The sequence below is a fragment of the Durio zibethinus genome, chromosome 12 (assembly GCF_047325235.1).
Source record: "Durio zibethinus cultivar Kanyao isolate XHJ-2024 chromosome 12, ASM4732523v1, whole genome shotgun sequence".
Lineage (NCBI taxonomy): Eukaryota > Viridiplantae > Streptophyta > Magnoliopsida > Malvales > Malvaceae > Durio > Durio zibethinus.
This window is the reverse complement of record NC_143173.1, coordinates 1,937,865-1,960,797: the sequence shown is the minus strand read 5'-3', so window position 1 is coordinate 1,960,797 and position 22,933 is coordinate 1,937,865. Positions and strand designations below refer to the sequence as shown.

General features: G+C 32.5%; 4 protein-coding genes across 6 annotated transcripts; all 4 read right to left on the bottom strand.

Moving 5' to 3' along the window:
* Positions 1-1,426: 1,426 nt before the first annotated feature.
* LOC111295872 (protein LIGHT-DEPENDENT SHORT HYPOCOTYLS 1-like) lies at positions 1,427-3,477 on the bottom strand. The gene is made up of 2 exons (XM_022889646.2): positions 2,320-3,477; positions 1,427-1,692 (listed from the first exon to the last, which is right to left on the bottom strand). The coding sequence occupies exons 1-2, from the start codon at positions 2,930-2,932 to the stop codon at positions 1,679-1,681; spliced, it is 627 nt and encodes a 208-aa protein (XP_022745381.1). The 5' UTR covers positions 2,933-3,477; the 3' UTR covers positions 1,427-1,678.
* Positions 3,478-6,085: 2,608 nt separating this feature from the next.
* Positions 6,086-10,070, bottom strand: LOC111297207 (low-specificity L-threonine aldolase 1-like). Of its 3 annotated transcripts, XM_022891855.2 has the most exons (11): positions 9,837-10,070; positions 9,528-9,623; positions 8,581-9,028; positions 8,151-8,262; positions 7,924-7,974; positions 7,591-7,662; positions 7,376-7,508; positions 7,207-7,265; positions 6,821-6,921; positions 6,406-6,472; positions 6,086-6,321 (listed from the first exon to the last, which is right to left on the bottom strand). In XM_022891855.2, exons 3-11 carry the CDS (start codon positions 9,021-9,023, stop codon positions 6,283-6,285), a joined length of 1,077 nt encoding a protein of 358 aa, XP_022747590.2. In that variant the 5' UTR covers positions 9,024-9,028; positions 9,528-9,623; positions 9,837-10,070; the 3' UTR covers positions 6,086-6,282. The 3 variants fall into 3 exon arrangements, with proteins under 3 accessions (XP_022747590.2, XP_022747591.2, XP_089625080.1); XM_022891856.2 differs by lacking the exon at positions 9,837-10,070 and having other exon boundaries at positions 9,528-9,669; XM_089768954.1 differs by lacking the exons at positions 7,924-7,974; positions 9,837-10,070 and having other exon boundaries at positions 9,528-9,669.
* Positions 10,071-12,700: 2,630 nt separating this feature from the next.
* Positions 12,701-17,836, bottom strand: LOC111296044 (cell division cycle 5-like protein). Its single transcript, XM_022890056.2, has 4 exons — positions 17,455-17,836; positions 14,830-16,539; positions 14,043-14,324; positions 12,701-13,728 (listed from the first exon to the last, which is right to left on the bottom strand). Exons 1-4 carry the CDS (start codon positions 17,629-17,631, stop codon positions 13,012-13,014), a joined length of 2,886 nt encoding a protein of 961 aa, XP_022745791.2. The 5' UTR covers positions 17,632-17,836; the 3' UTR covers positions 12,701-13,011.
* A 1,070-nt stretch (positions 17,837-18,906) lies between these two features.
* Positions 18,907-22,412, bottom strand: LOC111297388 (protein CHLOROPLAST J-LIKE DOMAIN 1, chloroplastic-like). Its single transcript, XM_089741711.1, has 11 exons — positions 22,181-22,412; positions 21,661-21,791; positions 21,460-21,564; positions 21,237-21,314; positions 20,747-20,802; positions 20,297-20,354; positions 19,938-20,063; positions 19,708-19,803; positions 19,527-19,598; positions 19,375-19,478; positions 18,907-19,021 (listed from the first exon to the last, which is right to left on the bottom strand). The coding sequence occupies exons 4-11, from the start codon at positions 21,288-21,290 to the stop codon at positions 18,907-18,909; spliced, it is 681 nt and encodes a 226-aa protein (XP_089597837.1). The 5' UTR covers positions 21,291-21,314; positions 21,460-21,564; positions 21,661-21,791; positions 22,181-22,412.
* Positions 22,413-22,933: the final 521 nt, after the last annotated feature.

Here is a 22,933-nt window from a genome sequence, read left to right as displayed (position 1 = left end):
TGCATCACAACCATTGGATAATAAAATTTGATGGTATCCATCCAATTTCCCAACATTTCCTGCTTACCATAGCTTGAATCATTTGCTATAGTAAATATTTTCTTTGTAGAGTGTAATTCACTCACTCCATAAGATTAATGCTTTATTTCAATGGACTGTGAGATAGATTAAGTAACAAAATGGCATTTCATGACACTTAGATATAATGGAAAATTTTCTTACCGTTCATCCAAATAAAATATAAATCATGAGTTATAGCAGTACTCTAGCTTTTGTTAACATTTTAGAAATACAAACAATATTAAATTATTAAATTAACTTATTATTAGATTTTAGGGCGAGGGAGCTTCCTTCTCCAAGCTTTGAATTAATAATTTTCAAAAGAATGATACAAAATCAGATACCAAATAAGGACAATTAAACATCAGCCAAGTATTAAACAATTGTATTATCCTTAACAATGTTCAAAAGTTTGTTTGTCCAAATCGTCAGTCCTTCATTCAGTAGCCTTCAAACAATTTATATTCAGTGAGTTTTAATCAGCTTCAATCTATATATATATATTAAGTTTAAGTTCAGATTGGAGATGGGTCGAATTTTAGGTAATATCATCTTAATCCGACTTGGGTATATATAAAATAATATATATTTTATAATTTATTTATTTTTACATTTAGGTATATTATTATTTAATATTTTAATTTAAGATATTAACTTAATAAAAATATTATATTTATATACAATTAAAACATAATTTATGTTAAAATATATTTTATAAATATTTTATTGAATCAAAAGTATTAATTAATTTTAAATTGGATCAATTATGATTTATAAATATACAGATTAAATATAAAAAAATAATATTTTAATATCAAAATCGAATGTAAATATTAAAATATCAAATCAAAATCAAGATAAACAAAAATTCATTTCGACCCAACCCTTTGCCATCCCCACTATTCCGGCCTAATTTTGTATATCTAATACTTTATGACATTTATGTAGTTAATTTGTTTTAGCAGTCACCAATATTAGAAAAGATGAATCTAGGTTTTATAATAGATCTGTTTTTGGTTATATTTTAACTAATATACCAACCGATAGTATTCAAATGCTTATGAGTTTCCACCTCCCCAGTGCCTTGTCTTTCAATAGAAACACTTTTCTTTTATTTGGACAAATTCTCTAGACATTATTTGAGCATAAGAAAGTAAGCATTGCTTCATCATGACAGAAAAGAGAAAAGAGAGATTAGGATTGGAATAGACTTCACATTTTTTTTTTTTAAAATAGAAATTGATGATAAAAGAAGAAGTGTGACAGCAGATTTTCGAGAAAATTTATATTAAATTTACATATTATCCATAAAAAGAATTATTGATAACGAAACTCGAATTTGAATCTTATCAATTCAACAACCAAATTAACAAATAAATTTCATAATCTTTATATATATATATATATATATATATATATGAAATAACATAGAGATTACAATATCTACTATTGGGGTTGGCTTATACCATCAAATATATATAATTATCTAACATTGTCAATTAGGCCATTGAAGTATCAACTCGAGTAGAGAAAGAGAAATACCTTATAAAAACAAAACCCATAAAACCATTTCATCAGGACAATTGCTGATTGCAAAAGGACCCTATCCTTCTTCCAATTATACAGTACTTTCTGTAAAAAAAAAAAAAAAGTCTCCAGTAGCATCAATCCAAAAAAAAAAGGAATTGTGATTAAAAAATGTCCCTAGGAAAAGCAGTTATAGAAAAAGTAGAAAGAAGAATATATTAATCTGAAAGATGAATTGACCTGAAATAAAAATCAGAAATCCAGAAGTAATGACAATTGATGAATGGTTGGATACATACATACATATATATATTTATATATGTATATATATATATATATATAAAATGGCATCACTTTTGCTATCATCATTTTCTTTTTGGTATAGTCCTTTCCAATTACCTCTGCTTCCTAGTAACTGATCATCCTGTCACTACCATTCAAAACTGTCCCCTAAAGGGTACCCACTTCTCAAAGCAGACTACCTCATTTTCCAACCAATGCAAAAATACTGAGAGGGTACAGCTCAAACTTGGAAAAACAACATAAATCAGTAAGTAATAATAATATAGCCAGTCCATACAAACCAAGTTGATTACCAACAACAAAGAAAAGGAAAGCGAAAAATTAGCAGAGAAGGAGAATGATATACTTTTCATGTATATACTGATAATTTTCACTATATATTTGGTTCTTTTTTAATCAATAGATAATCAAATTTCTTTTGTTACTTACTTGCAACAGTGGCATCAGCAATTATTGCTGGTGCTGGAGCTGGTTGTTGAGCTGCTACCTTCTGCTTAGGCCTCTTTCTTTTCTTCTTATAGCTAACCCCTCTAGCTTTGGCCTGGAAATTCCTGACCTCCCATAAGTAAATCCTGACAGCTCTAGATCCCAAAGGGTTCCCTTCTGGCCTACCTCCATGCTCCTCATAAGCAGCCCGGAGGCGGCCAATGAGTGCATCAAGGCTACCCCAAGCTTGTCTAAGAGGACAAGGGCAAGGAGCAGGAGGGTTAGGGAGGCCAAAGAAAGGGCAAGTCTGGTTATGAACTTTGGTCTTGCCAAATTGATCGAGATACCTAAGAAACTCAAGGACATGAACACCACTACACATTGAAAGAGACAGTGGAGGCCTATGGTTCCTCAGGTATTGGCAAAAGGTGTTCCAATCTCTACGCTTCTGGTTCTCATAGCGGCTTGGAGTGGTCGATGGAGGTGGAGTTGTCGTACTATAAGTGGGCGTTGCAGTGCTGATGATGTTGTTGTTAGCTATAGTTTCTATGGTGTTTGAGCCTACCATCGGGATTGAATAGTTAAGTGGGTTGTTTTGTGGGGAAACCAAGTCCATCTTTTCTTGGGTGTTAAAGGATCTTGGCAGCTCCAGCTTTTCCCGTTGATGATGTTATCTTTGCTTCTTGTTTCGATGCTTTTTTTTAGGGTTTCACTTCCTTCTGAGGACGATCGGAGACAAAGAAATCAGATTGTATATTTCCATATTCTCTTGCTTTTTGAGGAAAATAGAGATATTTATGAAGCTAAACTAAAGAGCAAAGAAAACACAGTTTCCTTTTCTCTGCTGAGGAATTGAAAAAAGTGATGAAATTAGACCATTTCAGTTGAGGTATTTTGCATGGCTTCCATGAGATTTGATGAGAAAGAAAGAGAGAAAAGAAGGGTTTCTTTTCTTTTTGAGAAAGAAAATATTGGTAAAATTAATCAAATGAAGCAAAGAAAAGATATAGAAGCAGAAGTAGAAATAGTCTCTCTTTCTTGGTTTGGAGTTGAACACAACGACAGCAGATCAGAGTATGCAAGAAATTCTTGAAAGGCGGCAGCTGTTTGGGGCATGAAAATATGGTTAAAAAGAGAAATTGAAAAGATCAGATCAGAGATGATCAGATTTTGCTTTTCCAGCAAACTGAAGTTAAATACTGTTGATAAAGTAAGAGAGAGACAGAGATTTTTTAACCAAAGAAAGAGAAGAAGATCTCGGAGTGTCCATTGGGTCAAGAGATGGGAGAGAGGTCTCAGTCGGTGAAAGGGAAATCTGTTAATTTTTAAATGTGATACAACATGAAAATTCCGTAAAGAAGATGCGAAGATCAGGGTGAGAGAAAAAATTTAAAATTATAGTATTTAGTTTGATTTGATTTTTTTTAATTTAGTTTTAATTAAAATTTGATATTAAATATATATATTTTAGGTTGGTTTTGAATCAAATTTTAGAGAAGGAAGTGAAAAATTAAATTGAATTAAATTATATTTTTTGTTAGTTTTTATATTTTTTTAATTTTTATAAAATAAAAATAATTATTTAAATTTTATATCTATTTAAATATATAAAAATAAAAAATAATTTAAAAATTATGAATCAAATTAAATCAATAAAATTTTATTTGAATTAAATCATATAAAAATTTGATTTAAATAAAATTAAAATTTAAAAATTTATAATTATATATATTATTTAAAAAAATCAAATCGATTTCAATTTAATTCGTTATCATTTTTAGTAAAAATAACATAAATTAAAATTTTAATAAAAGTTATATATAAATTTATAAAAATTAAAAAAAATTATATTTAATGTATAAATATAAATTTAATATAATAATTTTTTATATAAATTAAAATTTTAATAAAAATTATATATAAATTTATAAAAATTAAAAAAATTATATTTAATATATAAATATAAATTTAATATAATAATTTTTTATATTTTATACATATTTAATACAACACAAATAATACATGAACAATAAGACATAGTGAAGGCAGGGTTGAAACCACCCTCACTTTTTTCTTTCTATTCTAAACGCTAAAACCAAAGAAAGTGATGGCTACGTTCACAATCCCATGTAGTTTTAGGAACCTTCACAGCAGTTGCCCAAATACCTCTCATTTTTTTTCCCAAAAGGCTTATAGGATAAGCTCTTAAAAATAATTTTAAGGCCCTCTCTTCATTTTTTATAAAGTCAAAATTAAAATAATAATCTAAAACATGATATAATAATATAATATAAATATGATATAAATAAAACATAAAAAAATAATATAGTTTAAAATTTTAATAATAATTATATATAAGTTAAACAAAATTAAAAAAATATATTTCATATTTTCATATTGATTAAATTATAACATATAATTTTCGTATAAAATACAATACAAATATATAAATTTTAATATTTTACATAATATAAAATCGCTAAATCTAAATACAATTTCACATTGTTGTCAAAGGAATTACTATAATCTTTAGATCTTAGTACCTTTGTTTGGGGTATATATGACATTTATCTTAATTTCGAGAAAGTTTAAAATTGTGTGTTTATTTATTATGATTTTTCTTATAAAATAAACTATGTTTTGTTATAAATAAAAAATATTAGCTTAAGACTAGATTAATATAAGAGGTTACGTTAACATACACGTAAAAATATCAACAATTAAAAATGATTATACGAATTAATTAAATTAAATTTTAAAATTTAAATAAATTTTAATTGATAAACAATGAATAGCAACAAAATTAGGAACCTTCGTGGTAAACCATAGCCTTCTTTTTGTTTTTGTTAATGCCCCACTCCCATCTTGTATGAGAACTCATAGGAAAGTGGCTGATCCACTGCAAATAAAATGTACTTAGTGTTATTTATTTATCCCTTTCATGGTTGAAATCTTCAAGTTTAAGTTTGTCATATTACAAACTACCTTATAATAAACACAAATATGTTTGTATTTTATTATCTTGGTACGGTCAAAAAATTTGAAACTTGTAAGTTAAGCTTGTCTTGTTTTAGTTGTGTCCCCATGTAAGCACAAATTCATCACCCTTAAAACATTCTTTGTCATTGTCACAATATTAGGTTAAGGACAAATTTTTTTACATGTTTGTTCTTTTTTTTTTTTGGTTCAACGAAGGGCATAGAGGGGAAAAGGAGAGGAGATCTTGGTGCGAAACCAAAATTTTTACGTAATAGTAAAACTTTTTTAACCACTAGATCAAAAGGTGAAGAATTATATGCTTGTTCATTTTACTTGCACATCTCACTATTATAACAAAAAAAAAAATGGTTCTATTTATTTTTTGGATACTAAAATAAATTGTGGATGTATTTTTTTTAATTTTATAAATGGAATTAAAAGACTAACAAGTATCTCATTTTTTTTAATATATTATAAAATGTGTCACCCTACTAATTTCATTTATAAAATTTTAAATCTTTTTAATTAAATATTTTTTTGGTACATAAAAGATCACGCTTAAAAATAAAAAAAAATATTAATATTAAAATTTAAATATAGACAGTATCCAAGAAGAATGGCAAATTGAAGAATTTACATGTAGGCCTGGTCCAAGGTCAAATCACATTTGATGGGGCTTTTATGAGCCTGATATGGGTCCAACCCAGAGGGATGGTGCAACCTGGGTCCCTAAATCCTTGCATCTGCTTGATTCATTGCCAATTGTTTCATGTAAGATGAAAAGAAAATATTACCAACTATAAGAGAACTATGCTTTATTATTCTGAGATTAGCCTTGGTGGTTCAGTTTGCCAAGGTATAACAAAGGATTTAGGCTGCAAAGAGAATACGATGGAATCTAGAGCTAATTAATACAAATGGATTTATATAATTTATGATAAATCTAATCATGTTGCTGAGTTCAACCGGCTCCGGTGAAACATGAGCTTAGTTGCCATTTTGTTCTTGCACTCCAGTGAAAGCTTGCTGCAATAATCAAAGAAGGAAGAATAAGTGAACATTATAAGGAAAAATCATGAACAGGTCAGAAACCAGAACGGTTTTAATCACCTGAAAGCATGACAAAGTGTACTGAACATCACTTGACGAAATTTGGTGGTGGAGAACAATTCTCATCCTGAATGAAAAAAAAAAAAAAGATCAGCATTAGTCTTGTATCTAGCTGTAAAACTCAAAGGAAAAGTGAACGATCTCGTTCTGATAGTACCATTGAATTTCTATCAGGTAAAGATCTGTCAATTCATGTTTGTGTTATGAATATATACATCCTGTATTCTTTATTCTTGTATGTTCGCCAAAATAAGTAGATTCGTACACTTCAAAGAGGGGAAATTAGCTTCATACAGGTTTACTTGGTTGGAGTTACACATTCAAGTTTGATTGATTTCTGAGCAATTGAAAGCAACAACAATATATACAGGTAAGTTTCAGGAATCCTGGGTGATTTTTGAGGGAGTACACTGACCTGGATGGGGCCTCTGGCATCACAAGTACACCATGTTCCATTAAATTCATGTAGAGTTGCTCTCCTGTGATTTTTGATCCCTCCACTATGTCAACATATATCTGGTCATAAAAAGTAGTAGAAGATTCTGAGCATGGTAACCATTAAGAATTTCTGCTTTTACCAGTTTGCAAATGATCTGCTGCAGTCTGCAGTGCTCTGATGTAACTTTCTTTTGAGGCATTTATTTTTAATTTGTGGCTTCAGTCTTTCACTTTTCTTGGTGAACATGGTAGCAACAAGTAAAACCTTGCTGGTAACTTATTGTACTCTTTTACTCGATCAATCCAGAGTGCAAAGCAAAGGGAAATTGTAAGTAATGTAAGTTTAATAACTAGAATACTCACAATATTGGTTTCCACTGCAGCAACATTCACTCTTAGACCTTTAATTTGATTTAGCCCCTCTGAAACCATACAAAACCAGCATAAAGTCCATGAATTTTATAGTTAAGTTCAAGGATGGAAAGCACCTGAAAAAGTTTAGCATATATAATCAAGTAAACCAATAGTTTACCTGCTAACATCTTTGCCTTATTGTGATCACCTTCAAGCTTTCCGAGATTCTCGTGCAAAGCAACCAAAGCAGCACCACAAATGACACCAACCTGCCTCATCCCACCACCTAAGGTTTTCCGAAGTCTTCGTGCCTAAAAAAGCAGAAAAAAATGGAATTTGAGGGTAAATTTCATAGATTGCAGAGATTTTTAGCTGCAGAATTTTTGTTTGTACCTTGGTAATAAAGCTTTTGGAACCAACAATGACTGATCCAACTGGAGCACCCAGACCTTTTGATAGACATACCTACCATGTATAAAATCAATGGAAAAAGAAAAAAAGTCCCTTATTATATAACACACTGGATTGCAAGATGAGATGAATTGTTTAAATCCATCATCTATAGATTAAGAACTTTCAGAATAATGTAGTAATTTCGGCAAAACAAAAAGCTGTAAATTAACATGAAGTATGGGGGATAACAAGTGAAACAACTATTAAGTAACCTAATAGGAATCATGAAAAGATGCAGGAGCTGAAGTAACCAATAATGTTGACACAGCATACCGAGACTGAATCAGCAGCTTGTACAAGCCTATGAACAGGAACTCCGAGTGCCTGCCAGACCAACTCTTTGGTTAGAAACTCGTTCAGAGAGCAGTTGTCACATAGACATTTAATTAGAGGCATAAACATTGACAGGAGGCTAGTTATATGAATGTACAGAGAAGAACTCGGTTAGCAAATAAGCTGTTTTAATCTTTTGATTAAAAGTTTTCCTCAAAATAACTCACCACAGATGCATTGAAAATGCGAGCCCCATCAATGTGAAGCTTCAGTCCGTGCTTCTTAGCTAGTTCACCAACTGTGTCTATGTACTCCGCAGACAAGCATCTACCCCCAGTGCTGCAAAATGCACATCATGCAAATGTGAGGGTTTCAAGAGATTTACAGAACAGATGATTTCCCTTAAATGCTCATGTTCAATAAGGATATTTCAGGCCCCAAAATGCAAGGAGCAGCCATGAGAAATTGAAAAGGAACACATTATGCGTATAATTAAAAACAAGCCCCCAATTCTGCCTCACCTAATAAAAAATTGTGAAACAGAACGTGGAGGTAATGCCATAGAAAGCATAGAAAAATCAAATAATTTAAGTGCAAACGATATCATTGTCCAACAGAAGTCAACAAGAGAATTTCATAAGAAAGAACAATTCTTACTTTGCATGTGAATTTTCCAAGCAAATGAGCCTTGTCGTTGGGAACACTAGCTCTCCTCTTGGGTCTCTAATGGCGGCTTCAATCAAATTGATGTCCATTGTTCCATCTTCATTATTCTTCACTGGCCTTGGATGTACACCTCCAATTGTTGAAATACCACCATTCTCATAAATATGGATATGGGAATTGTCTCCAAGAATGACTTCACTTCCCCTTGTATCACAATGAACAAGAACACTTATGAGGTTACCCATAGTGCCTGATGGGACAAATAGACCAGCTTCCTTGCCCATCGTCTTTGCCACCTCTGATTCTAACCGGAAGGCTGTCGGGTCAACACCAAAGACATCATCATCGACTTCAGCAGTTGCCATTGCAGCCCTCATTGCCTCAGTTGGTTTTGTGACTGTATCAGATCGAAGATCCACCGTTCTGGTCACCATTTTTGCTGAAATTAATCCCAGAAGAAGAAAATTAGTCTGTACTCCCAAAAAAACAGTTCAAAACACAAAGCAAATTGATCCTTACAATGTTGCTTTTCTGCAACCATTTTCAAATAACATTCTCTGGGGTGAGACCAATTAGATTTCACAAGAACATATCCAAAAATACAATTCTTTTTTTTTCTTGAAGGACCAAATCAAGCAAATTTCAAAGTCATTGATTATCCTCTATTCAAGAGTAAATGTGTACTAGTGATTGTTTTTTTTCTAGAGTCCTGCCTTTTAACCATTTTAACAGGGGAATTTGTATGTTATACCAGGCCAACAACATCTTGAACTAGTCTCAAGGAAACTCAAGAGATCCATCCATTTAAAAAAGAAAGGAAATTAGAGAAATAAAAAAAAAAAAAAAAAAAAAAACCCATTAAAGAATATGCATGTGCACTCGGTTTCCTAAACTCACGCATATAGAAAGAGAGAGAGAAAGATATGGCCTTGTTTTACCTGTTCAAACTCTTCTTCTTGTTTGCCTTAAAACCCAGAAAGAAACAATCCAAATTTTCTCTCCGGTTTTCCCAGAAAACTCAAAATTTCAGCGAACTTCCTTGATAGAAACAATTAAGTAGTAAATATTAAAAAAAACAAAAGAAAAAGAAACAATTAAGTAGTTCCTTATTTTCTGCAAAAATTGTTAGAACCCTTAACAAACAAAAATTTTCACTTTACAGCAAAGAAATACAATAAAACTCTACAGGCAAAAGAGAAAACCAAACCCAACTTTATAAGTTGAGACAATTTATGCTTCTAAGTTACCTTTAAAATAAGATGACAAAGTGCTGACCAACAATCCAAAATCCAAACTAACCCAAATTTGTTTTTTCTTATAAATTTTATGCTTTTAATTCTCTGTGCATGCATGTGTTTAGGAGCATGCGCACACCAAAACTTAACAACTTTATAATTGGACTCAGTCAACTACACTTGTCATGCACAAGCCTTAGAAAAAGTTTGAAGATAATCAAAAGAGAAACATGAGCTTTCTTTGATGTTTGGTTCCCATGAAAGAATCCGCATATATAAGTGGGCCAATTTAGCTTTTGTCTTTATCTTCTATTTTTAATGGTGGAAAAACAGTGTAGGAACTTGGATGGCAATTGGGAAAGACAAGCCATATCAAGAATAAAATTTCCTTTTGGCTTTTCCCAAATTGTTTGAGTTGGATTATTGGGTTAATACAATGTTTGCAGATTTTGATTAAGGCTTAAATGGTCATATAACAAGAACTTCGCAAACTCTAATTGACTGTTCATTTTTTTATTTCTTGGTGATTACTCCACAAAATTTCATTAGAGGATGAATTCAAAGTCATTTTCTAAAATAATTAGTCAGATGGTTTTGTCTTTTTCATTGTCAAAGTTTTCAAACAAAAAATTAAAGAAGATTATTGGAACTTGAATCTTTCTTAGGAAACATGATTAAAATGAAAATGAACATATATATATATATATATATGTATATATTGGGATTCATTGATAAATTTTAAAGAATCTTTGTTAAAAGAGATCCAAGATTCCTAGAAGGGTTGATTCTAATGAATGAGAAATCAACATCAGATTGAAAAGCAAAGAACCCACCACAGGGGACAAGAAAAGCCTGGTTCAGTCAATATTGTACACGTACACCATAGAATCTTCATTCAAACAAAACAAACAGTGACCAATGGAAACCACAAATACCAAAGATTTATCAATCATATATTCCATAATAATTTACTGCTCCATCTCATTAGCCCCAGCTACAGTAGATCATAGTTTGGAAAAAGAAACATGAACCACAAAAATATCAAACACTTTTATGCTGTAAAATGTTGGGCTGATGGCCTGATACTTATGAATCTATTGCGAGCTTAGTCAGATAAATCAGTTAATAGTCAGTTAGCTGGGAAAGTTATTTGATTATTTCTGTTATGGGTCAACACAGTCAATTACATAGTAGTTGAGCTCATTGTAAAGGACTCCATAGGCTATAAAAGGACAATAAACGGTAATTAAATCAAATTATATTCAATTCGATTTTTTAAAATATTATATAATATTATGAAATTTTAAAATTTGACTTAAATTTGAATAAAATTTTTATTTGATTCGATTCGAATCGAATCGAATTTTTTTGATTTGATTTATTAATTTTAAAATTTTAAATTTTTATATATTATTTTAATATAAATTTTAATATATTTTAATAAAATTAGATATAAAATAATTATTTTTATTTTATAAAAATTTAAAATATATAAAAATTAAGAAAAATATATAATTGATTCAATTTTTTCTTCAATTTTTTATTTTTGATTCGAAATCTAATGCGAATATAATATATAAATTTAATATTTGAAATTGATTCAAATTAAATAAAAAAATAATTCAAATCAAATCAAATGTTATGATTTTGAATTAATTTGTGATTTCTTCAATTTTTTTCTCTACCCCTAAAAGTGTGAAACGAATAAACATAACAGCACTTTTAAAATTCAGTTTATCTCTATTTTTTAAATTCTCTCTGTTGTGTCTGTAATTCCTTTCCACAGGCTTCAATTCTGGAACGCAGTCTTCATGTCTCTTCTTAGCTGATAGCCACTGGTTTGAGCTGCATCAGAATCTATGCAGTTCTTATATTAACCTTGCTAGAATAGTCAACCTAGTACATATTTTCGCAAATTGAGGAAGCAAAAACCGTTTTGGACGTTAATTTGTACACCTTGAACGGTAATTGGTAAGAACATGCATGATGACTTCAATCGTTTACAGCAGAAAATAACATTCTTGAAAGAAACAATTAGTTTCTTGTGCAATAAATGACATCATACCAACTTAGTTTCTTATGTAATAAATGACATCATACCTGCTTGAAACTAAGGGGAGGAGAAAAATGTTTATGCATATTTTAAAGAGACTGAGAAGGAAAGATGGAGGAAGGTTATTTATGGGCGTGGCTCAAGCAGCCAAAGCTTATCCAACTTGAAGTGTTCCTTTGGTTGTAATTTTTTGGGTGGGATTGTACTCTTGAAGGTAAAGGCAGCTTGGATGCCCGGCTTAGTGGCCGAAAGGGGAAGATTGAGGTCTCGGTTTCGAGCTTCCGCTCACCCGCCACCCTCTGTACTCAGAAAAAAGAGATGGATGCTGATTCAAATCAATAGTACTTCCTTTTTGATGATAGTATAACTCTGACTCCTCCCTTACGTGGCTGCCATATTCAGATCATGACTCAATTGCATATGGAAGACTGGCTTTGACAGCTTTCTAAGCTGTTCTCAGAAAAAAAAAAAAATTGCAAACTAACAATAGAACATAATGCAGATTATTACATACTCTATTTTACATTTGGAATGACCTTTGTCAATCAGAGCTGGATTGACCCTTTCAAGGGGATAATCTGGGTCAAGTGGAAAATAATTTTTCAACTTTCCTGAAAATCATTGTGGGTCAAGAAAGAAAATCCCTACAAATTATTGGCATACAACAACAATTTAGAGAATATTAAAGTGCCGATGAGACAAGTCGACAGGAAAAGAGATATTGGACCAAAGCTACCAACGGAGTTCCTTCATGTTTTTCAGCCCCGGACCTCCAATGAGCAAAAGATAGTAGGAAAGTAAAAGGAGGGTGAGACTCAGTGTGTAAAACAAATGCTAAAACAGTTCATTAAATCTCATAATAATCACATGTTAAACATTACCGGTATCTCTTTTCCACGTCCCTTCTAAGAGAAACAAAAATATTTGGCACTGGAAAACACAGATGCAAAGATTACAACAGAAAAAGCTCTGCTCCAACATAGCTAGTACCCATGGAATATTTCTCAATTAAAAAATACAGAACCAGATATGGATCCATCACATCCTGAATACTACTCATTGAATGAGGAAGAATTTCCTGACTTGGTCTCTCATAGTCCGACAAAACTTGTCACTTGTTCAGAGATAAAACTGCTATTCCTCCATTCCAGTTTGTTTTTCAGCAGTATCTCCGCCCAAGACAGAAGAATTGTTAGCCTTGGTGTGGTCAGTGAAACCTTCACCTTCAAGCTTTTCTTGGATGCTTTCCTGTTTGGTAGAGACAGAATCAGGATTTGTAGATTCTGCAGCAACCTCAGAACTTGCATCCCCGGTCATCCCGTTAAGTGTCTTTGTGGTATTATCTCCTTTGTCTTCCACAACCAGAGGCACATTACCAGATATGCCTCCATCTGTTTCCATATCCATACTTGCAGGCTCTTTTCCTGAATCAACATTCATATCAACTTTCAGGCTTGGTTGGCCATCAAGAGAAGAGTCAACATGCTCTGAGGAAGGTGTAGGCTCTGAAAGTCCTGAGATTGGCACAGCGGCTTGACTTGCTGCAGCCTCAGACAACTCAAGAGCACGATCCTTTTCAGCTGCCTCTTCTAGCTTTTGTGCTTGTACTCTGTATACATTCGTGAGATTTTGTATCCTTTCTAACTCAGCTGTGAGATTCCCATAGCGTCTTTGTAAGGTTTGTTCAAGCTCCTTCTGCTTCTGAACTTCCTCCCAGAGACCATTTATTCTGTGTGATGCTGCTAACCGTTCCTGCTTTTGTAATGCTTGAAAACACTCCAGTTCTGTTCCTGCAGGATCCATCTGCTTAAAAGTTGACTCAATCTGACGCCAAAGAGTTGCAGCCCGTCTCTGATCATCGAAATTGTCCATCATTTAGTCCAACAGGAATTGAAAATTTTAAAACAAGTCCCATAACTAAATGTACAACATATAAAGAAAACATATTGTATAAAGACAGAATTCAGACACATATAAAGAAAACATACTGTATAAAGACTTCTGCAAATGATATTAAGCACTATGAATTTCTCAATGAAATCTAATAACAAAAATGGCATGATAGAGATTAAAACTAGTGTGGTACAAGTTGCAATAAAAATTAAAATGATTGTAGCAGAAACAAATTATTAATGAAAATTATTAGCATATATCTGATGATATACCTCATAACCCTGCGTGAGAACATTGAACTTCTTCTCCATGCTTTCTGCCTTCAACTTATCATTATCCATCTTCTTTTTCACATTGTCAAACTCAGCCTGCAGAGCTGCGAGTTTCTCCATATTTCCAGCAACACTTGATAGACCATAAGCATTTCGAGTAGGGAAGTACATGAGATCATTTAGGCAAGTATTATGTGCTTCCATAAAATCATCAAGAGATTCATTTTCGTGCCCCATTGCCACACAAAGAAATTCAGCCTCTTCCTTTATCAGGGAATCAGCCTGCAAGGAAAAATAATGTCATTTCTCAGTTTACAAAAGGCTCATCATCAGTTATGCCCACATATCATCTCAGATATGACAGAAGTCAAGGATCATGAGGCAAAAAGAAAAAAGGAAACTCAGGATCTGGCAGACAGGGACCCGAATCTGAAAAGTGGTAAGTACGTGGTGTTCAGCAGATGGAATTTAGACAAGACCTTACATGCTGTGAAACAAGTAAGACAGTTATATACTGCAAAATTTACAGACACCAAGACATTTATAAGGTGTCAGCAAATGAAAATCGCTTTTCAACTTAATGAATAAATCTGTGATAGGCAATGTTTATCACAAAACACAACTCAATTCTATAGCAAGCAAGCACCAAAATGAAATTTTCTTACATTAATAAGCACTGTAGAATATGATTGATAATGTCCCATGAATTCAATTACGTTTGGAAACATATATTGCATATGAAAAAAAGGGAATAAAGGCAACCTAACCAGAGAAAAACATGACAAACCTCTTTCATTTCATCTTCTTCAAAATCTTCTATGCTAGGAATAGATCCATTTGCTGGGCGCTTGGAACCTTTCTTCTTCCCCTTATTTGCCTTTTCATCAAGTGGATACTTAGCATTGTCATGCTCCAACAAGGACAGAAGCTCCTTTCTTATCATTTCATCAGCCTGCTCAATTGAAGTAGGGGGAACAAAGGAACTTTTGTCTCCATCAGTCCTCATCAAAGAATCTCTAATTAGTTCTAGGGAGGAACTAGGAGGCCTCGGAAGCTCCCTCTGCAACACTTTTGATCTCTTCTTAAGTAATGCCTGCTGCCGCACTTCTTCCTCAGCCCTTTCTCTAGCTATCCTATCAGACATGTCTTCTTCAATCTTTTCCTCTGGTTCTTCATTATCTTCTGGGGGTGGTTGAATGACTATTTGGTACTCATTCTTCGGCTGTGGAAGACTACTGAGTCCAGATCGCAAGTTCCTTCTTAGATCAACTTGTCTCCGTTGCTCAAGTTTGGCGCTGTCATGCAGATCCATGTCTTCGTTTATGTGGAGCTCATCCCTGATGGGAGTTCCTTTAGGGGTCATACCATATGAATAGCCATCCCTTGATGGTGTCATTCCAGTTCTAGGAGTAAAACCTGCACCTCCAGGAGTTGCCAAAGGAGTCATCGGATTTGGTGTTTGGATCTGGCTTTTAGGAGTGACCCCTGAGAAATCTGAAGGATGCAGCTCTGGATTTTCTCCACCGAGCAAGGGTGTCTGGGACTCTCTCAACCTAGCTAAATTTTCAGCTTCCATCATGATAGCATCACCTTTTCCAGAAGGTGTTCTTTGGGGGGTCCGTAAAGGTGTCATTCCCTGCCGAGGTGTCTGGGAATAATTTGCAAGAAGAGCACGAGTTGCACCACTCCCTTCAGCCAGTTCCTCATTCCCTGCAAGAAGATCACTGGCATATCCCATCTTTGCAATTTCCTCCAATTCATGATTGGAAATTTGAGGTTCTGGAAGCATAAGTTTTGATCTCTTCCTCACTGTTTCTGGATCATTCAGCTTGTTGGACTGCAATATTGCTGATGGGGCATCCTGCCTCTGTGCAATTTTATTTTTCGCAATATCCTGCTTCCTTAATTGCGCTTCTATATCAACTCTCCTTTTTCCCTCAAGTTCTTCAATGGTGGTTGGGAACTTTGGCTGTTCTACAGTTCTATCTTCATCAGCAACATCATAGAAGCCCGGAGGAGGCCTCTTCTCAAAGGGAATTTCTGCATTATAATCAATTCCCTTCCTTTTCCTCTTCCGTCGCCTTGTATCAATTCCAGCAGCCTTTAGCTCCCTCCTTTTCTGCAAAGAAGCAAGCCTCCTGGCCTCTTCAAGCTGTTTCTCCCTAGCTTTCCTCTTTGCCTTCTTGCCCCTAGTATTAGCTAACCGGGCACGAGCTTCAGAAAGCATTTCCTTCTCATCCTCATCCATATCAACAGGATCTGGACGTGCAGGCTTTGATTCAGGGTTCGGGTCAATCTCTCCAGGACGCAATTTCCTTGGGTCATCACCTGGCTCATAATTTTCATCTCTAGCACAGGCTGCATCAAGGAGTTTCTCATACCTCTCAAGACACTGAGATGGAGTCCGACCAACAATTGGCGCAATTGTTCTCCACTGCGTTGGCATGAGCTTCGCAAGATGAAGCAGTTTTTCATCCTCTTCTCTAGTCCACTCGGTCTACATATATCACAAAAACACAAATGATCACTTAAATGTTCCTATTTTTATCTGAATAAATAGACAGAATTACTGCTAGCTATCTTCATCAAAAGGAATCAAGTAAAAAACACTTGAACTAACTTTAATATTCCAACATAAAGAGAAACATTAACACCTATCTTTCAGCCAAAAAGCGAGTTGCAATTCAAGCACCAAAAGGCTTCAATTCCTACTAATTAATTCGTTCTTTCTTTTTCCACTTTTTTTTTATGCCTTCCGAAGCAAAAAGCATATTTCAACACAAAAGCAAATGGATAGCAAGACTTAAGTTTTTGTGATTTATGAAAAAATTATATCCGAATGCGTGTTACTACACATTTTAACTATTTGCATACATTTAATCAAATATTATTTTGTTCTTTTACCCTTAACTTTCAAGCAAGCAAAAAGCAAGTAACAAAAGAAGCAACAAGATCATTTCTTTTAATCAAGCTTAACTTGTCTAACCAAAGGGAATCAAACAAAAAAACACTTAAAATGAAGCTTCACTACTCTAACCCCCCAAAAATCATTAACATTTAAGGAAGAAGCCAACTTACAAATCGAACCCTGAAAAGCTTCAATACCCAGAACTATTTGATCTTTTAAGAAGAAACCCAACTACAATAATCAATATTAAGCAATGTAAAAGTCCAATTTATAATCCAATTTGAAACAATCTCAACCCCAAAAAAACCCTAACATTTAAGGAAGAAGCCAACTTACAAATCCAACCCTGAAAAGCTTCAATACCTAGAACTGATTTGATCTTTTAAGAAGAAACCCAACTACACTAACCACTATCAAGCAATGTAAAATTCCGATTTATACTCCATTTGAAACAATCTCAAGAAAAAAAATTAAATTTTCTTAGAAAAAAGAAAAGAAATTTACCTTTTTGATGGAAGGGTCGAGCCACTCATACCAACGAGCCTTACATTGCTTAGCAGATTTACGAACAAGTAAAGAAGAAATTCGAGCCCATTGATTCTTCCCATATTTCATAACCGCCGCTTTCAATATCTCATCCTCCGTGTTCTTCCATACTCCTCCTTTTATCATAATCCTCATTTTCGCTCACTGGTTTTTCTTTGCTCCGCTTTGAAGGATTTAATTGAAAGAAAAAAAATTCAAAAATTATAAACCGTAAGTTCTTCGATTTCAAAGCTCTGGATTTTTAGCTCTTCAAAGTTTAAACCCTAGTTTTTTTTTTTTTTGCTTTCTTTCTCGCTCTTTTTTATTGAGTGGAAAATTAGTTAAACGTATAAATGGGAGCAAGAGCGAGAGCAAAAGGGATCTTAATCTTATAAAACATTTTTATTTGACCCCTCAAAGTTTGTATAATTAAAGTAGGACCCTCAATCCATGATAAATATTGACAAAATTGTAAATTAAAACTCGAAGTTTAATTTACACGGTTCATGCAGCAAAGGTGATAATAATTCAAATACAATTGAATTTGATTTGATTTTTTAAAATATTATATAATGTTATAAAATTTTAAATTAAAATTAAAATTAAAATTAAAATTTTATTCCATTTGAAATGAATCGAAACGATTTTAATTTGATTTATCAATTTTTAAAATTTAATTTATTAAATTTTTATATATTATTTTAATATAAAATTTTAATATATTTAAATAAATTTTGATATAAAATTACTTTTTATTATTATATAAAAACTTAAAATATATGTAAAAATTAAAAAAATATATAATTCAATTCAATTTTATTTTTTTATTTCTTGATTCAAAATTTAATTCGAATCTAATATATATATTTAATATTTGAATTTAATTTAAATTACATAAAAAAAATCAATCTATTTCAAATCAATTTTTAATTATTAAAATTTAAAATTCAGTATTATAATTTTTTATTTTATTCTCAAAGCAAATTTTAGCACTATAATCTTTTTATTTTATTTTTAAATTACAATTTTATTCGTATAAAAATTTACAAACTAAACAAACTCGAAATTAATTTTGGATTTAAAAAGCATGTATAATCCCATAAATCTATTTGTTTGTAAAGTTTAAAGATATTTCTTTAGCCGGCCGAGGACAAATCTTAATTTTTCTTGGAAAAACACCTTTTTGAGCATAAACAAATCCGTGACTCTTTGATTTAATAGATAAGGAACTCTTAAAAGAAGACACGAAAGATCTGATTTCGAATCAAAATCTCTTTCTCTTTGCTTATAAGTTATGCCCATCTTATATTTATTGGAAAAAAAAAAAAACCAACACAGAAACTTCTACTTGATATAAACTTCTACAAAACTGGAGACCTAAAATTAACAGAATGAAACAAGCTCCTAAACTATAAATTGCTGAACAGTTTGTCAATCACCTATAGTACGATGCCATAATGTAAAGCGCAACGGCTGATGCGGCGGTGACTGAGTTCCTGCACATGAAAATTCATCACTTGGCTGAAGCAAAAGACAGTCCATAGTACTGCACAAAAGCTAAATATGCATACCATTTATGTCAGATTGTGCTTGGACTTGCAATTGATAAATGAGACAATGAAATTCTAACACATTGGCAGGGGGGGATTAAGACTTCTTTTCGGAGATATCCATTTATAATATATATAAAAAACTACTGACGGATTTACCAATTTTGTCAACGGAAGGGATTTTCAAGGGAAGTTTTAGGGGTGTCTAAGGGAAAATTTTCCTTCAAATTTTCTTATTTTTCAATCTTTAGGGGTGTCCTTCAAAGCTAGGATCCGCCTCTGAACAATGGCAGCCAATTTTGTAAGCTAAACTTTTGGTTTCAAAAGTTTGCAAAGCACATTTATACACAGTTGTTTAACATCAAATCTAAACCACTTAGCAAATAGTGAAAAGGCCCTACTTGAAGACAAGGCTGCAAATAATGCTAAACGTAACCGCCATGAGATGCACCACTTAACACAATTCTCTAATGCTTTATGAAATCAATTCAATGTCCTTACCTGGTTATTGGAGAGAACAGCAGGTATATAACTGCCAACATACTCGATCAAATTCAAAGGACCGGTGTATGCCTGCAAGAAATTCAATCAAAATGTCATACCAGAGAGGACACAGAGGAGTAAGGTTCTGATTGGTCAACTTTAGAGAAGATGGAATCAGAAGTTGAGCAATATCTCATACCAGAGAGGACAGAGCAATACAACCAAAAACTAGTGCAAGAGAAAGAAGAAGCCTTTTTCCCATTTGCAGGCCCCGCTCATCATCTTCACCTTCTTCCTGTAGTCAACATCAAGTTCAATAATCAACAAATTGAAGAAACCACAAAGGTGATAGAAGTCGACAGAAGTTCCTCATTACATGATATCACAAACATACAAAAGACCCCCTTAAGCTATTTAAGTATGACTCACCGCAAATGTTAGTGATACTGGAGATTCAAAGGCTTTCAACTTCTCAAAAATCCGATAAACAAAGGCAAAAGCCAAAAACTGCAAAGGTTTATATTCAGCAGTGCGTGTGATTACAATCCAAGCTGTCTGCACAGAAACAAGTAAAACATGACATGGAAAAGAAATTGAGAGAAAGATGGTGTCAAAGTAATTACACTGTTTATATCAACTGTGCCTGAATTTACATGTCCGCATGAAATATAAAAATTAATGGTTTAGAAGCAGAATCCATGTGTCTCCTTCCTTTAGTATATATAGTGTTATCTGGTTGAATTTGCTAAAACAATAGAATAAGGATGCCGAGGATCCATCATACTTACAAATACAGCAGAAATTGCCAAGTTGATGCGCATATCTTGTGCACTAGACTTTGTGAGCCTGAAACACGTCATAATTCCATGCAAGAGCACATTTGATTACTGAGACTATAGAACACCACTAAGGGAGTCATAAAAAATATTTGATTAAGACTGAGCCAAAACAAATTTGAGTTTTCTCCACAACTTATCAAAACAAAGTAAAAAACCAAACTTCATAAAATTTTCCAAAAGAATCTTCCCGACATATTAATGTGGGATGACTATCATTTTTCACGCCCTACCACAATAGTAGCTCTCTCTTGCTTTTAAAATGATCAGCTGCCATCAACAAGCCATGGGTGGTAAAGACTAAAAATGGATAGACCATTATGGCAGCAAATAGCTGAAAACAAGCAATCAGCTTGAGACAGTCTAATATGGAAATATTTTACTCATGAGCAGTTACAAAACCTTGGCCCCCATGGTACAATTGGCTGCTTATCAGCATATTTCACATCCTTTGAAACCTGAAATTTAAATATATATATATATATATATATATATATATATATATACAAATTGATCAGCTTAAGACAAAACACAAGGTACAACATTCAATACTCTATAGATATTATTTCCTAACAATCAACCCAACACTCTCCACACAAAAGAAAAGGGAATGCCCCCTAATGGTCTAAGCCTCCAATCTTTCATTCAATTTTTTTAATCTTATTTCGTTTATATGTAGTATAGAAGCAAATAACAGCTTTGGAACCCCCCTTGTCCTACAAAACAACCTTTAAATCCAGGGGAAAGAAACAGATTTAGTCTTCAGTCATGCAAATTATCTTCTCTTTAATAAGGAATCACATATACATGGTTACCAAACCATGTTAGACAAAGTGATGTGGTTTTCACAAATCAGACAAAGGTATTATATTAAAAACCATCAACTACATACCTTAAACGAACCGTATGTCATACCCTTCTTACGATTTATCAATTGTGCCATCATAAGTTTGTCATATGCCTTCTCAAGCTGGAAATAGCATATTCGCTATCGGTAAGTGCCCCAAAAGCAAGCAAAACTTCTATATCCAGATTTTCGTACTCAAAATTTAATATATAAGGAGGTGGGCGTTCTTTCTAACCAACAATTCAATTTTAAGAGAGTTGTAACCTACTAGTGCGGCAGTAGCCTCATCACCTCTCTTGTCAGCCTCTTTGCGTTTTCTTGTATATGCTTACTTGACCTTTTCAAATCCCTCAATAGGGCTCACACCAAGGACCTGAAACATAAAAGATTTGAAATACCCAATAATCAAGTCACTGGTAACTCAAAACTTTGATCTCCACATGAACCAACGTTCAAGAATTTAAAGTACCTCATACGGGTTCAAGTCACTGTCTGGATTAGAACTTCCTGCTGCAGATGAAGCAGCATAAATCACAATTTTATTGTTTGGAAAAGAAAATCTCCCAGGAAACCTCATCAACTCAAGAACTTGCCGCTGAGGGTAAACATTCACAACTCAAATAAAAAAATAACACAGCAAACTTGCCTTACTTTTCAAATGGGTATTCAGTTTAAAACCTATAAAAACAGAAAAAATTTGAAACAAGTGAATTACAGTTTGAAAGATTCGATTTTTCTTAGCCTCTTTTAGCTGTCATTGTTATCCCAAAAGTTTCATACATTTGCAACAAATGAATTACAGTTTGAAAGATTCAATTTTTCTTGGCCTCTGTTAGCTGTCATTATTATCCCAAAAGCTTCATAAAAAATCAAAGCTTTAATCTTCTTTTCCTTCCCTGTCCTCTGTTTTCTAACCCAACACCAATAATTGGACAAAAGAAAAGAAACTGAAGGGAAATGAACAAACAGAATTATCAGCATTAACTGAGATAGGAAGATGATAGCTTGGAGATGGAAGAGTTGCGGATAGAAATTTGGGGTGAAATTTTGGGTTTTGGGCAGTGAAAAACATTGGAGATTGACAATGCTATTGGGTTTGATTTTCATTTCAAAAAAAGGATTCTTATTTTTTGTTTTTGCAAGTCTTGCAGAGGGTTATGTAGGGTTTTTTGTGTTCTCCGGTCTGTCTTTGTCTTGTGTTTTTCCAGTGCTCAATCTGGCCCGGAGTGCCATGTTAGCTAATTTTCTCTTTTCTCTGGTAATAATGTAATATTTTAGAGAAATAAATCTTAGAAGACCAAAATTGTTTAGATGAGAAAATAAGTTTTTCTTTCGATATTATTTAAAATTTTAACAATAATTATATATAAATTTAATAAAATAAAAAATATATTTTTTATATTTTTATATAATATAAATTATAACTCGAAATTTTTATATAAAATATGATATAAATACATAAATTTTAATATTTTATATAATATAAATACATAAATTATCAAATTTATTTAAGGATGTTAAAATTGAATCTAATCAATGTCAGTATCTAACATTTTACAAATACGTCACACTTTATTTAACTATTATTTATTTATTATTATTATTTTGATAAAAAAATTTAAAAATAGATAAGTTGTTCAATCTTTCAATTATAATTATAATAAATACTACAATTATAATTATAAAATAGTTAATTTTTTAATTAATTATTTGATACATTTATATTTAATTAAATATAGTAT

Coding starts and splice junctions, on each gene's coding strand:
- LOC111297207 (XM_022891855.2), bottom strand. CDS start 9,023: ATGGTGACCAGAACGGTGGATCTTCGATCTGATACAGTCACAAAACCA. Junction 7,975..8,150: donor GCATTTTCAATGCATCTGTG/GTGAGTTATTTT, acceptor TTGGTCTGGCAG/GCACTCGGAGTTCCTGTTCA. Junction 7,663..7,923: donor AAGCTGCTGATTCAGTCTCG/GTATGCTGTGTC, acceptor TATACATGGTAG/GTATGTCTATCAAAAGGTCT.
- LOC111295872 (XM_022889646.2), bottom strand. CDS start 2,932: ATGGACTTGGTTTCCCCACAAAACAACCCACTTAACTATTCAATCCCG.
- LOC111296044 (XM_022890056.2), bottom strand. CDS start 17,631: ATGAGGATTATGATAAAAGGAGGAGTATGGAAGAACACGGAGGATGAG. Junction 14,325..14,829: donor AAGAAGATGAAATGAAAGAG/GTTTGTCATGTT, acceptor TTTTCCTTGCAG/GCTGATTCCCTGATAAAGGA. Junction 13,729..14,042: donor TTCTCACGCAGGGTTATGAG/GTATATCATCAG, acceptor TTCGATGATCAG/AGACGGGCTGCAACTCTTTG.
- LOC111297388 (XM_089741711.1), bottom strand. CDS start 21,290: ATGATGGCACAATTGATAAATCGTAAGAAGGGTATGACATACGGTTCG. Junction 20,803..21,236: donor TGACATACGGTTCGTTTAAG/GTATGTAGTTGA, acceptor TTTAAATTTCAG/GTTTCAAAGGATGTGAAATA. Junction 19,479..19,526: donor CTGTTCTCTCCAATAACCAG/GTAAGGACATTG, acceptor AATTGTGTTAAG/TGGTGCATCTCATGGCGGTT.